The sequence below is a fragment of the Pithys albifrons genome, chromosome 15 (genome assembly GCF_047495875.1).
Source record: "Pithys albifrons albifrons isolate INPA30051 chromosome 15, PitAlb_v1, whole genome shotgun sequence".
In the NCBI taxonomy this organism is placed as follows: Eukaryota; Metazoa; Chordata; class Aves; order Passeriformes; family Thamnophilidae; genus Pithys; species Pithys albifrons.
The window spans coordinates 8,007,187-8,021,551 of NC_092472.1; the positions used below are offsets into that span (position 1 = coordinate 8,007,187).

The window sequence follows — 14,365 nt, forward strand, 5'->3', positions numbered from 1 at the left end:
CTCCAGCAGCTCCTGGTGTTCCCAATCCCAGGTGAGTCCGTGATGGACTCTGTGCAGAGGTGAAGGGGCCACAACTGGGTGCTGAGCACGTCCAGCACCTGCCACCACTTCCTGCAGGAAGGGTGTCCTTGTGCTGCAGTGAGAGCTGAGCCCCGCAACAGCCACGTGGGGTCTGAGGGACACCTTCCTGCCCCAGCGAGGCACTGGCTGTGCCATGGGAGACCAGGGACCATCTTGTGGTATCTGTGATTTGCATTCCCTTTATCAGCTGCATTCCTGTCTCTGGACTGCCAGCTTGCACATACCAATGGATTGCCTAAGGAGAGCAGGAGAAGCAGCAAAGGTGTAAGACTTTTCCTTACAAACCCTGCCGTGTCTCAGAAGTGTTTACAGCCTACAAATACTATGAATACTAGAGAAGACTAAATCTGAAGATCTCTCATATAAAGCCACCAGGCAGCAGCCATTCCTGCCCTCCTCTCAGAATCCTTCAGAACTTCAGTGTGGAAAGGGTTAATATGTATTTCCGGAAGTTCTTCCCCCTAGATCATGATTTTGTCAAAACAAAGCTTTTCTTTCTTTAATATTGTGGCCATTTGGGTAAATTAAACTGTTGACAAACAGCTTCAGGATATGCCAGGAACCAATGACCTCACTCTGTTTCATCTCAAGTTTCCTTTTGCTTTGGTGCTTCTTTGTAGTCTGTCATATGGTGATGTGTGCTGGATGCACACTATTTAATGAATGATGCTGGAAACAACATCAGCTCCTCCGAAGGAGGTTGTAAATGTAATGCATGACATAAACGTTATTGAAAACAAAGGTTTTGAAGGTTGTTTTTCTTTTTTACATATTCTTCTCTATTTGTGCTCTGTGATTAGCGCTCAGGTTGTATTTTCGTCTGATTAGAGAGGAAACAGAATTATGAAGTATCCTGCATTGGGCAGGTGCTGGAAAGGAAGCGAGTGGCTGGTTCTCTGTGCGCCAGCTTATCTCCGACCAGATCTGTTTGTTGAGAGCTCCTTCAGTTTTCCTGAACTTTAAGGGCCAGTCTGCATTAGCTGCACTCTCACAGCAAGGAGTGGGACTGAGGCTCTGCCAGGAGAACATGCCTGCACAGTGCAGTACACCGTTCCCAGTGAAATCACCAGCCACATTCAGAGCATCCAGCCACCGTGCAGGCGGGAGGGCCCAGGCCTGGGGATCCTGCAGTGCTGAGCACACTCAAGGGGTCCAGGGAATCAGGGGTCTGGGGCTCCCGGGGGTTTTCTGTTATATGAGTGGCTGCAGAAAGCCCCCTGTGCTCTCCATCTCTTGGGAATGCCATCAGGGATATGCTCTGGGCAAGCTCCCCTGAGTCTCACAGTGATTTTGGCCCCTCTCTGCCTGCCTGGGGCATGGGCTGTGGATCTCCCAGGCAGGAACAGGCACTTTTACAACCCAGAGTTGCCGCAACATCCAAGTGAGACTCCAATCTGGGCTGCAGTCTCTGGTTCTGCTGCAATACAAAAGCTGCCTCTACTAACACTTACGTTTATATACTATGTTGAATCTTCAAAGCGCTTCCCAAAAGCTAATTCATCTGTGGAACGCCCCTCAGGCTAAGCATCCCCCAACACTTTACATGGAGCAAACCAGGAGATGAGGCCACGCAGCATATCAGTATCCAATTTGGGATCAGTATGTGAGGCTTTCCTGGTTCTCCACTTCACACTCAGACCATCCCATTGAACTTTATTATCTGCCACTGCCTCTCCCTTCCAACGCGTCTTGTAATTTGGGTTAAAAAATGAAGGCAGAGTTAGAAAGCTGCTCATCCTTCCCTTTCATTTCAACAGTCTCTGTTTGATGCCAATGCTGTAATTAACTCAGGGCTGGATGCAGCGGGATGCCTGGTCTGGAGGACGCTGCTCTCGGGCTGCAGGCAGGGCTCCTGCCTGGGCATGGCCGGCTACTGGCCTGGCCCTGCTGCTCTGCAGGAGCCCTCTGCAGCTTCCCAGGGAAGGGATGCCTGGTACTCAAAGGATGGAACTGCTGAAATATGTATTGTAAGGGTTGTTTAATCAAAGAGGTCTATCATGAAGCTGGAAACTGAGAAACTATGTATGTGCCTGTCTTTGCTTCCATGCCAAGTGGCTGCATATGTCTCCCCCAGGAGCTGCCTTTTTTGGCTTCCACCAGCTCCAGTGTTGACTCAGAAACTCCTATGGATCCCAAAGTGAACACACTTTGTCCCCATCATCTCACAGGAGCTGTGCTGTCCAGGGTGTGTTCCTGTCCATCTGAACAATGTCAGTGCTGGGGACAGGCTGAGCATGCCTGGACATGGGAACTTGTCCATAACTCCTTGGAAGAAAAGGTTGGGGTCATCCATGCACCCTGTCACTGCTGAGAGCATGGAGGGTCCATGGCAGTGTTTCTTGCTGCCAACTCTTGAGGTTTGGTGAGATGTGCCATTGCAAGAAGCATGAGGTTTGTTTTCTTCAGGTTGTCCCACAAGTGCCTGTGAGAGCCCCAGTCTCTCTCCCATTTCCTCACTCCAAACTCTTCTCCAAACATGCCTCCACTCTTTCCAGGGTGGGACTCCAGTGGGATTGTATTACCCTCAGGATGCCATGTCCTTGGGCTGACTCCCTGCATGCTGGCTGTGCCAGAGGGCTCTCCAGCAGGACTAACATCCTGCTGGTCTAGTGATGCACTCCCAAGAAGTCCCTTTGGCAGCAATGACGGGGTGGCTCTTGCCTCTGGGTCCCTCTGGGCTCTCCACTAGAAATAGTTGTGAGGAAGAGCATGAACAACTGAATGGAGCTTCTCTCCATTATCCCTTGTCTCATGTACCCCAGACCATCCCCCTTGCCCCAACCTTCATCCCACCAGCCAACCCAATGCCTGGTATCTGACCCTATGGACATCAGGGCCCCTGTGCCCCACCCTGGGCACCAAAGGTTCAATGATTGCTGCAGTGCTGCCACAGCAGGGACCATGTGTGCCATGACAGGGCAGGGTATGGTAGCACTTCCAGGGGGTATAAAAAGCCTCTGCCACTCTACACTGTGCAAGTGGATGCCACATGCCTCCTTCTCAAGGGAAGAGGGACCTTTCAGGCTGTTTTTAGCTCCTGGAGGGCATGGAGAGGGGGTGCCTCTTAGAAGCTGTTACAGATTACAGATCTGAGCTGGCAGCCTGTCCTCCCATCCACCTACAAACATGACGCCCAGTGCTGCTGCTGAAGGGGGTGAATGGCAGAACCTGCCTGTGCCTCTGGACCCCAAGGGCCAGGAGGGGAGTGTTCGCCTGGCACAGGGTCATTGGTCCTGTGGGAGTGTCCATCAGCCACAGCGAGCAGCTGCTGTGGTGGGGTCTGTACACGCGGCTGGTGCCAATGGGCAGAATCCGGCACATTCAGTAAGTACTTTGCATTTGCTTGAAGACATAATTAGGCCAGCGTGACTCTGCAGGGATGTGCAGAATATGGGGACCCGCAGCCGGCAGAGCAAAAGCCTCCCTAAAATTTTCTCTCTGACAAACCTATGCCTGGTCCCCTCTGCCAGGCGGCAGCCAGTGGCCACCCCCTCCCTTCTCCCAAAACTTGTCCCACAGCCCCCCAGGGGCACACAGAGGGACAAACCCACTGACAGCTGGGTGTTTAAGGCTTTCTTTTACTTTTTTCCCCTTCATGAGATACATGTACATTATCTAACAGATAAAAGCCATCTGCATGTCCATTAAGAAGAGGGGTTAGGGAGCTATTTATTAAGCTCATGGAGGGTTAAGTGCTATGTTTTGCCATTACAGCCTTGTGCAATCTGGCTGTTGGGTACTGGGAAGGCTTAGCTGATTCTGAAGTAGCTGGAGCAGAGCAGTGCCTGTACAGAAATAGAAAAGTATTTTTAAATTAAATTTATTCACTGATTTTCCTGAAGACAGATTGTTGTGTGTTTGTTGAAGAGTCATTAGGAGTAGTTGGCGGTGGAGCCAGGCTGAGCAACAGTGAGTGGATGGACATGTCCTCCCTGTGACTGGGAAGGTCACCTGGACCTCCTCCTTCTCTTCTTCCTCCTCCTCCTCCTGCTGCCATCTGGTCTCTGCACTCAGGTCTGCAGTGGAATGGAATGGGGGTGATTAAAGCTGACACCAGGCCTTTGAGACTGTGAGCCAGACTCAAAATAGGCTCCAAACACCCCTGAGCTGCACAGCCTGGGTCTGGAACTTCCTGCTGGGTAGGGAAGGGCACTGGACACCCTCTGCTCAAGTGCCCCCCTCTTTGGGAGCTGAAGCTGCCTGTGAGCCCCTGGTCCTCCGAGCCAACAGTGCCTGGATGCCTGGCACCAACCCTGGGATTTCGGGTACATTCATCCCTTTTTCCCCTACATTGCAGAGCAGAACTACAGAACACCAAGCACCACATCCTCCTTCTCTAAGATCTGCCCAATAAACGCTGAATCTGCAGGCAACAAGAAATCAGGGTTTTCTAGTAGCATGGACCTGAGCACCACCTTACAGGCCCTTGAAAACTGCTCTCTGTGCAGGTCTGACCACAGAAAACATCAACCTGCAGTTATCTAATTAAACACAGGTGCAAATGACCCCACTGCTTGCAATGCTTCATCATCTTATTGCTCCCAGGTGCTTCTGGCCACCAATGAATGCTGCAGCCAGGTGCAGGTTATAATCCTGCTGCTCCAAAGGCTCTACCTTCAGGAGGGAATAGTGTGGTGTAAGAGAAGCAGTATGGAGTAGTAAGAATTGGACAGAGTGCTTGAGATAAGTGGCTGCTGTGAGGAATTTACCAGGTTAGCTCTTTTCTGCATCTTGTTCTGGTTGTGTTGTGACCTGGAAGCTCAGTTTGAGTTGATTTCTCCCACAGCTTCTGCTTGCAGAGCAGTGCTCCAAGTGAGAGGAAGTCTAGGAAGGATGACCGGGCTGCTCAAGAGCACTGTGGGGCTGGAGTCTGCGTGGTGGAGTTACACTGGGCTGGCAGACCAATTTCCACGTCTATAGTTCTGGGAGTTGTACCTGAGCCATGGGCAGTCCAATATTCCTCATTGCTTAGCTATGATGTGAGGTGGCTTTATCCAGCAAAGAGCTGTTTCCCTGCCCTGGCCCCTTTCCCCTCTGTAGCCTCATGTGGTCCTGGGGGGCTGGCTGGCCAGTGCCCCCAGGCCATGGCCAGTGCCCCCAGGCCATGGCCAGTGCCCCCAGGCCATGGCCAGTGCCCCCAGGCCATGGCCAGTGCCCCCAGGCCATGGCCAGTGCCCCCAGGCCATGGCCAGTGCCCCCAGGCCATGGCCAGTGCCCCCAGGCCATGGCCAGTGCCCCCAGGCCATGGCCAGTGCCCCCAGGCCATGGCCAGTGCCCCCAGGCCATGGCCAGTGCCCCCAGGCCATGGCCAGTGCCCCCAGGCCATGGCCAGTGCCCCCAGGCCATGGCCAGTGCCCCCAGGCCATGGCCAGTGCCCCCAGGCCATGGCCAGTGCCCCCAGGCCATGGCCAGTGCCCGGGCTGTTCCCTGCCCTCTGCATGTGTGTTCTTAAGGGCTCTGGTCCTAGGCTGTGCTGCTGCTCTCAGGAGGAACCCAGGGAGATCTGTCTCCATAGGTAGAACCCAACCACTGGGAATTTCCCTCTTTGAAGCTTTTCCCTGCTTTTCTTTTTTTTTTTTCTTTTTTTTTGTTTGATTCTTTGTGACTTCAGGATTTTTATGCTTACTTAGGACTCTTACCTGCCCAGGTAAGAGTCTCCAGGGCTAAGGTGGGTACAGAATAAACTGGCTTTCATCAGGGAGCCTGCCTGCTCTCCTGGAGGTGCTGGGCGTCTTCCACTCCCACTGACTTCAGCCTCCAGGAATGTGTGGCGGGCCCTGCCTTGTGCTGGTAGAAGGGAACCTTCTTAGCTTGGATTCATAGAAAAATGGAGCCCTGTGAACTCATTGTGTGTGTGGAGGTGTGTACGTGTAGCTCTGTGTCTGTGCACCCTCATAACTTGTGAATCCAGCTCAGTGGAGTGTAAAAACAGCCAGAATTTTAAATATTCTGTGATTATGAAAACAGGAGGCTGAGCACAAAAGAAGGAAACCCTGTTAGCCCCTTCATGAAGGGAGATGATGCAGCACGACATCATGCCTTAGTTCAGATCCAGTTAGGTGCTCAGGACTCTCTGAGATGTTTGATGTTGTCCAAATGCCTTGTAACAGACATCAGAGAATCCAACCGTGAGCTAAATCCATATGCAATTAGTCTGGCTTTAGCTGCTGTATGCACGAGGTTTCTGGTTCTCTCCACAGCACCCATGGCTTCATTCCTGCTGTGTCTCAGTCCCTCAGCCTGTGTGGGACGTACTGACGATAGGCTTCAGCCCTCTTAGAGGGGTTTGGATACAGGAGGAGAGATGCTTGGGAATGCCTGTGGTGAGGGCTGATGGTGAGCAATCAGCAGCTGATTCCCAAAGGATGCACGTGTTCCTAGTGAGTGAGAGGACAGCTCTGGGGGACAGGGACAGCACTGAGCACCCCAAGCCCAGAGGGGAGTGGGGGTGCTGGGTTGTACCTACTGACCCTGCACAGGAGCCAAATAGGTTCCTTGGCTGTGGGAGCCAGGGGTGTGCTCTCACTGGGAGGGAGGGAAACCCCAGCTTCAGCTCCTTGTATTTTCTGCGAGACCTGTGCCTGTCCCTGTGTTTCACAGCAGGAACAAGCTGCCTGCTTAGTACTTCAAGGATTTCTATGCAAGTCTCTGGCAGAGGATGAAGATGGCCAGGGACTCCAGCAATGTTTTGTACAGGTCAGGTTGATTCCATGCTCCAGCTGGAAACATGGCTTAGTGACTCCAAATCTGAACATCAGAGCCTACACCTGAGCCAATCCTGCAGTATTTTCCATGATTTGGAAATGGTGGTGTTCGGGTAATGAGTGCCTGGCTGCTTGTGTTGGTGCCACCTGTTACAGTTCACATGTGTTGCTCTTTTGTGCCCATTTTCTGTTAATGATATTAAACAAGTCCAGTGCTATGCATCTCGTAGGAGCAGGAACATTGACCAGGCTGCAATGAGTGTGTGGCTGGATTGGGTACCTCCTGAAGTTGCTCCCACCCTGGTTATCCTAAACCAAACCCTGAACATTACACAACCAGCACTAAGCAATCTACATGGACCCCAGTCTGGCTGGGGCATCTCGTATTTAGAAAATTCTTCAGACTCTTTAAATTGTTCATTTAAAAGATGATGTGATGTTTAATATCAGGTAGAAGATTACAGATGTTATGAGCTGCTGGCAGAGATAAATGAGACACAGTTGAAAGCTCATGGCTCATGTGGATGGGTTTGTAAGGCCCCAGTACAAAACAGTCTTAGCTGAGACTGTCTTAATGCTGCTGAATAGGAAACTCCAGAGCAGTAATTTGCAGAATACTTCTGTTTTTTAAGGCTCACTTCTAGCTGCAGATGCCAGTATCTCCTGGCACAAGGAATGATGAAATCCAGGCACAGGTTGCCAGGCAGAGGGAGTGGTGGCTGTGCTGCCTGCAAAAGCCCTCCCAAGCCTTACTTTTTCTGATTGCCACATGCCATATTGGGAAACATCCTCAGTGTTCTGGCACTTTGCTTTAGGATGCTGCATGTGCTTGGGCTGATGTGAGCAGTGGGGCAGGGACTGGGGTTTTTGTGCATTGCTGCAGCTGAAACCCCAGTGCTTGTGCCCATTCTGCTGGCTGCCTCCCTGTGCTCCCACGGGAAGGAGGGCTGCAGTGCTTGCTCTAAGGAAGCACAACACAACAAAACATTTTCCTGCAAAACATGCAGGTGGAAACATGCCTTCAAAGCCCCAAGTCCAGCTCACTGTGGCTCTTCTTTTGGCTCTGCTTTGCTTCAGTAGATCTAACCCAGTGTGTTGTGCTCCTCAGGGTAAGGGTTGGTTCTTTGTTCTGTGGAGCCTCTGGCTTCCCCGATCCTTCCTCTTCCTGCTGTGGGGAAGAGGGTAAGGAGAGGCCCCACGCTTGAAAGACAGATGTCATTAAAATGCAGTGGAACAGAGTGTGAAGTCAAATATAGTGCCATGATGATCTAGATTGTGAAACTTAATGATTTCACTATTGAATGCAAAATTATTATTCTTTCATTTTTAGTAAGCCTTGTGGGAGCTGCAGGGAACAATACCCCCGTGGCCCCTGGAGCTGCAGAGCTGCACTGGGGGCTCCTCCACACCCCCCCCCCCCAGTCCTATACCCACCACTGCCAGCATCACAATGCCCCTGACATGCTGCATTGCACAGGATTGGAGAGGGATGGAATCCGCTTTAGGGACAGCCTCATGAAGCATCCTACTAGAAGAATCCCTGTTTGGGATATTTAATGTGGAAAGATTGGCCTGAGTTGTCCAGAACAGCTAAGAAATGCAGAAAGTCTGTTTGGGAACCTTTTCTTTGCAAGATTCATCTTTGCAGACACATAATCGAAGGGTGTAGCTGTGGGAGTGAGGAACAAACAGCCTGAACTGCAGCCTCTGTGTCCCAGCCCTGGGGGGACATGGAGAGTGTGTGGCTGCAGGACTCTTGGACAGAAGGCTGAATTTCTCTCAACCACAGCCCTGCACAGGAGCTACAGGGTGTTTGTGCACAGCTGACTGTCCTGCAGGAACAGTGTGTTCCAGTGAGACAGTTATGGGGCCAGGTGGATTGTGCTATGACAGCACCTGTAAGTAACTGTATGGCCAGGAGTTGCTTTGCTCTGCTTGCAGTGGTGCTCATACTCTGTTCTCTCGTTGCTGTGCTTTGAACTTCCTTTCCTGTCTGATTGTTCTCTTAATCAAAAGAAAATGAACTCCAATTAAGGTATCTCTCATATGTGATTTATGTCAGATTACGGCCACTGGGGACCCTTTGAAAAGCAGCACTTCCAAGGCCTGATTCATCAGGGCTCACAGGGAAAGGGGTGGATCAAGCTTCCCAAGTGAATGCAGCAAGAACAGAGTGTGATTCATGCAAATCAAGGTTTTCATATGAAGTGAGATCCTCCTGTGTGAGATAGGATGGGAGCCTGGCATCAGCATTACAATACGGTTTTGGAGATGCCAAGGGCGTCTCCGGGGCTGTGTGTTTACCCAGGCGTGCTCAGGCATGTTCTTTTGGTGCAAGATGCATATTTTACATGTCCTTATGGTTAGGCTTCCAGTGGCCCAAGGGACCCACAAGAGCAGAGTCTGTCAAGACAGAAACTGCTTGTGGAGACTGGTTAGTGGAAAGTCTGTGTGGTGGATTATTAGCAGGCATTTTCTAAACTATCCTCCTAGAATTTCATCAACAAACTCTGAATAAATGTAATGAATTAACCTATTGAGAGTCTTAAGCTTTAAAAGTGCTGCGTTTGAACTGAAAGAAGATGAATGAAGCTCTCTGCCTACCTCCTGCTGAGGTGAAGTCTCACTCAATGAGGCTGCATGTAGTGATGGAAATTTACTGAAACCTTGGAATTGAAAAAAAAAAAGATTTTAATTCCTGTTGTGTGTACTTGATATAAGTAGGTATTGGGAGATGTCTAAAGCCCAGACAGCAGGTATTCCATAGATGATTTTGTACCACTCATACTCTTTATTTTTCCTCTCAAAAGGACAGAGGAGCCTGTCATGGGAAGATGCCTGGGCCATAGCTCACTGCTGGGGGATGGAGGTCTGGGAGTGTTGGGGAACTGAAGTCTCTCAGTTGGGGGTAACCTGCAAAGCTGTTGCTGTGTGGAGCAGGAACCTGCCCAGTGCAGGGGTCTCATCCCCTTTTGCTCAGCACCTCGGCAAACCCCACCTTGCCTCCTAGGAAAGGGCAGGACTGAACTGAGGTAGCTGCACCTCCTGTGCTCCTCAAGCTAGGCAAGGACCTGCAGGTAAGCAGTGAGTTCTCAACAGGTGACTGTCTTCTAAAACAAAAAGAAAACCCAGAATGGTCAAAAAGGCCCTAAAAGGCAGCAAGAATTACAAACAGGGATTGAAAGCTAAAAAGAGAGAAAATCTTAATTAGATCTCACAAACCTGTAGAGGAACACAGTGGATTAAAATGAAATGGAGCTTTGTACTCTGAGGGTTTCAGTGCAAGAATGGAAGAGGAATTATTCACATTTTCAATTTGTGAGACTGGATTGCTTTTTCTGTGAACTTGTCTTTTTAACTTCTCACCTTGTCAGAAAATTGTGAAAAGCTGCTGGGATGTTGTATTTGGGGCAGTTCTTATCACAGCACATGGCAGAAACATTTCCATGGTTTCAGAACATGGGCAGAGTTTCCTATTTAATCCTCTTCTTCTAGGTTAACTCCTTTCATCCTGTGGTGTCCATCCTGGCCTCCACTCACCAACCTGCCTTTGACTTCCCTATCAGTGATATTTTCTCTTTGTGAATTTCTATCAATATTTAATATGGTGGTGTCAGTTATGCTGTAAGATGAGAGGAACTACTAGAAATCTTGAATTATACATCATGTGGTGGTGGAAAGCTGGGAGCATTTTCTTTTGGATCCATAGCTTTTGGAGTTGATCTCCAGGACCTGCAGCTTGAAATCCCAATAATGGATGAGCCCCAGAAGAAACTCAGCCAGTGGCACGAGGGACGGCCGCGCAAGGTGAGGTTCAAAATATCCTCAGCTTACAGTGGTCGAGTGTTAAAACAAGTCTATGAAGATGGACAGGAGCTGGAGCCCCCAGCCAAAGAGCACTCGCGGAGGTTCCTGCGCCCCAGCTTTGAGCCAGAGGACCATTTCTGTGCGGCTGGGGAAGCATTGGAGAACAGGCTCTACTGGCCCACAGCACTGACTGCCCAGCGGATCAGCATCCTCAGAGAGGATCAGAAACACAGTCTCACGGCGACCTTGCCCCTGCTCAGCGACTGCCAGCTCGGTGCCAGCCACTGCAGGGTAAGTGATGCCCAGGGCTGTGCCCTCTTTGGGAACCAGCCTCAGGCTAAATCATGTTTAGAGTAATGCGGTGACAGGAGTCTCGTCCTGGAACCTCATCCACGTAAAACTCAGTTTTGTCAGTCCAGGACTTGAAAAGTGTGTTTGTAAATTCCCAGACTTTATCCCAGGAATTTTGTATGCCACATATTCCATGTGTGGCAGGATCTGCAGTAGTGCTGTCAGCAGGGAACAGCACCTGCCAGCTGTGCGCCATGTGTTCTCTGGCTTCTCCTGGTGCTGATCTGTATCTATCCATTGGGTAGAATAAGATATAACATTTCCATAAATATTGATATCTGTGAATAGGAATCTTACTGTATCTAGAGCAGTCAAATGTAAGCTGGATATTAGGTATATTTAAAACATTAAAGTTGCATGACTTCAGCTGCCAGGAAAGCCAGTGTCAGGGCACCAAGAGCCTGCAAGCCAGGCATCCTCATCCTCCAGCAGTCAGAATTCCCTTTTAGCTACTTGGACAGTCCCAGCTTAGTTTCACTGGCTATTTTGTTAACATGTAATTAATGCCGCTGATAGAGAAATGTCTCTTTAGTCTTAATAGAGAGGCAGTACATATTTGATACACGTAAACACATTTTATGGCCTGGATTTGAACACATTAAAAGTCTGTTAATTCTTTGTACTCATCAAAGCTGCATGTGGGAAACCTAGATGACTGATATTTGACCTGTGTTTAGTTGATACACTGGACATCTAGTTTACCTGAAAACATCAAACCGTGATGAATCTCTCCTGCCCAAAGACAGAGCAGTATTGTGATCTTATCCACCCTGTTAATTTGTCCTGCATTTTTGGGTAATGCTCCTCTCCCTTCCCCAGACTCTCCAGCCACAGATACCTTGAGTAACCATGCTGTCCAGTACCAGTTTGTGTTGTATCAACATGCACTTGGTGTTTGGAGATACCATGTCTGTGTAACATGAGGCTCTTACCTTCTGCAGCTGGTGAGGACTTGTGCTCACCTACCTCCCCCTCATGTTTCTCCCCACAGAGAACCTGGTGCCACATTGCCAGGAGAGCACCAGTCACCTTGTGTCAACTCATGTGACTCTGGCAGGGCATTTTTCAGGAGAACATCTCCTTTTGCATCACTTCTTAACAGGGATACTTAAACAGAAGTGAAATATGAAGAGTGTGTAAAACAATAGGCCCTGGTAACTCCATATGACACTCAGAGAGGGGGAAGGAGGGACCAGGTCAGCAAAATGTTGCTCTCGGGAAAATATTTGACTGTGCTAGGTTTAGCTTTAAAATAACTAGAAAAGAATGCAAATTCACCCATTAGGACTGTCCGTTCATGGCTCTGCTGGGTGTTCTGGGATTGGTGGAGGAGCTGGATGGGAGAAGGGAATGTTTTTCTAGAGGCCCAGGGATCATCAGTGTTTAGCAGAGTGAATTTATACTGGTGAGACACTGATAAGTTTCTTCTTCAGGCTTCACCAGTTGTAGATTTTGGCAAGATCATCATCTACACTAATAACCTGAAAATCATCCGTGCACCAATGGACCAGAAAGAGCTTATGAGAAGAATCATCCAAACTGAGGGAATAAATGACTGTACCTTCATGTGTCATGAGAGGAAAGAAATATTTGGTGGTGGACATAAAAAAGATGTGGAAAAAAATGTCACCTGCAACCAATATGTGCTGGTAAGAGAAAATGGAAAGTGCTTTTTATGCCTAAGACAATTGGTTGTCTCAGCCTTGGTTAAACCACAGAGTTTTCCCACCCAAGCCCCATCTATCTCTGTATCTGGCTTCTAGATAAATTTGGATTAAAATCATCACTTTGTTCCTCATTGCCCTCAGGAGGTGACAACCAATGCTGTGCTGCAGTCTGTGCTCTGGGGACAGTTGTGCTGGTTCCAGATGCTCATGTCTCCCACTGGATTCTTCCCCTGGAGGTGACTGATGTTTATGTAGCTTGGCTGGGGTCCATCCTGTGTCACCTCTTCCAGTGGGATAAGGGCAGGCCAGAGTTTCTCTCACAAGGCTAAACACAACTGCTCTGTGGCTGAGATTGCTGTAGGCTAAAATTTTAATATTGTCTGAAATAAGATTGTGCCTTCCACTTACTCTCTCATGGTGGAATCTTTGTTGAGCAGAATCCCAATTAGTCTGACCATAATTTGATCCCACAACACTTAATGTTATGAGGGGCAGATACACTTTCACAGAGCCGAGTCCAGCCTCTGCTGAGCACAGGTCACCAAGGTCCTTCTTCCCCCAGGAATTTCAAGGTGGGATTTGAAAGAGGCCATCTGGCACCACAGGACAGAGGTGCAGACACAAGAAACAACTTGAAGCAAGGTGTCCAGAAGACAGAATTCCCTCTTTCAAGTGTGTTCCTGACTTTGGTGTCTCACACCCATTAACAGATTTTTTTTCCCTGCTCTGTCTCCTTCAGGAGGATGATGCTGAACATGGTTGTTCACAGTGTAAAGGCTCAGGCTCTGCTCCCTGCTCACTGTGCCACGGAAGCAAGTTCTCAATGCTGGCAAACAGATTTAGAGAGTCCTACCGGGCTCTGCGGTGTCCGGCGTGCAACGAGAGTGGGCTGCAGCCCTGCCAGATCTGTGCTGCCTGACTGGGCTGCCAGCACCATCACCAGGGTTTGTGGAAAACCTGGAATTATTTAACCTTTCGACAGCCTCACTATGGCAAGGTTTGAAATTATGGGAAAGGCACGTTATGCGTATCTCATGGTATGAAACTGCACCTGTGCTCCTGATCGTTCCTCCAGTCTTCCCTGTGTACCTGTCCAGCCTTGGAATCGGCCTGACCCCAGTGTCTGCAGGGTGAATGTATCCCCAACCCAGAGGAAATGGTCAGCGTTTGGAGGTTAAGCATCTGTGTAAATGTCTCTGCACCTGGAACTGAGCTGAAACAGTCCATGTGCTGGCACTATCCCTTCCCGGGGTACTTGGTCCCTGGCACAGCCAGGTCTGACCTTCAAGTTCTCCATCAATAAATGCAGCAGGGGTAGGTGCAGCCATAAGTACTGGTACAGGTATGTAATTGGTGCCAGTGCAGTTGGTAACAGTACAAGTGCCCATGCTGTTTGTACAAGCAGTGCCTCCCCTGGGTTTTAACTTGCTGCACACTGAAAGTGATGCTGTCTTTGCTGTTAACTCTGTCTGTTAACTCTGCTCTGCAGGGTCACAGGCATTTCCTGAGGCTTTGCTGATCTTACATTGGTTTTAGCAACACAGTGATTCCTTTGGAGTCTGATTTATGGGAGGAAATTCAAAACCCTTCCCAAACCTGGAGCTACAAAAAATAGGCATGAATGTAATACTATAAATAGAAGGTATTAAGTTTTTAGTCTCCTTGTGAGGAAGGGCTGAACTCCCCTGTATGCTGCGCAGCACTTCTCAGGACCAGACTGAGGGTGAGCAGTCTCTTGCTTAATATTAATCCCAT

The 14,365-nt window shown here is 49.4% G+C and overlaps 1 protein-coding gene across 1 annotated transcript; it reads left to right on the top strand.

Moving 5' to 3' along the window:
• The first annotated feature begins 10,538 nt into the window (after nt 1-10,538).
• GRXCR2 (glutaredoxin and cysteine rich domain containing 2) lies at nt 10,539-13,529 on the top strand. Its single transcript, XM_071570525.1, has 3 exons — nt 10,539-10,883; nt 12,377-12,592; nt 13,350-13,529. Exons 1-3 carry the CDS (start codon nt 10,539-10,541, stop codon nt 13,527-13,529), a joined length of 741 nt encoding a protein of 246 aa, XP_071426626.1.
• The last annotated feature ends 836 nt before the right edge of the window (nt 13,530-14,365 follow it).

Bases quoted from the DNA above. Each gene is read 5' to 3' on its own strand.
- GRXCR2 (XM_071570525.1), top strand. From the start codon at position 10,539: ATGGATGAGCCCCAGAAGAAACTCAGCCAGTGGCACGAGGGACGGCCG. The intron at 10,884-12,376 runs GTAAGTGATGCC...TTTCTTCTTCAG, and splicing joins TCGGTGCCAGCCACTGCAGG to GCTTCACCAGTTGTAGATTT. The intron at 12,593-13,349 runs GTAAGAGAAAAT...TGTCTCCTTCAG, and splicing joins CCTGCAACCAATATGTGCTG to GAGGATGATGCTGAACATGG.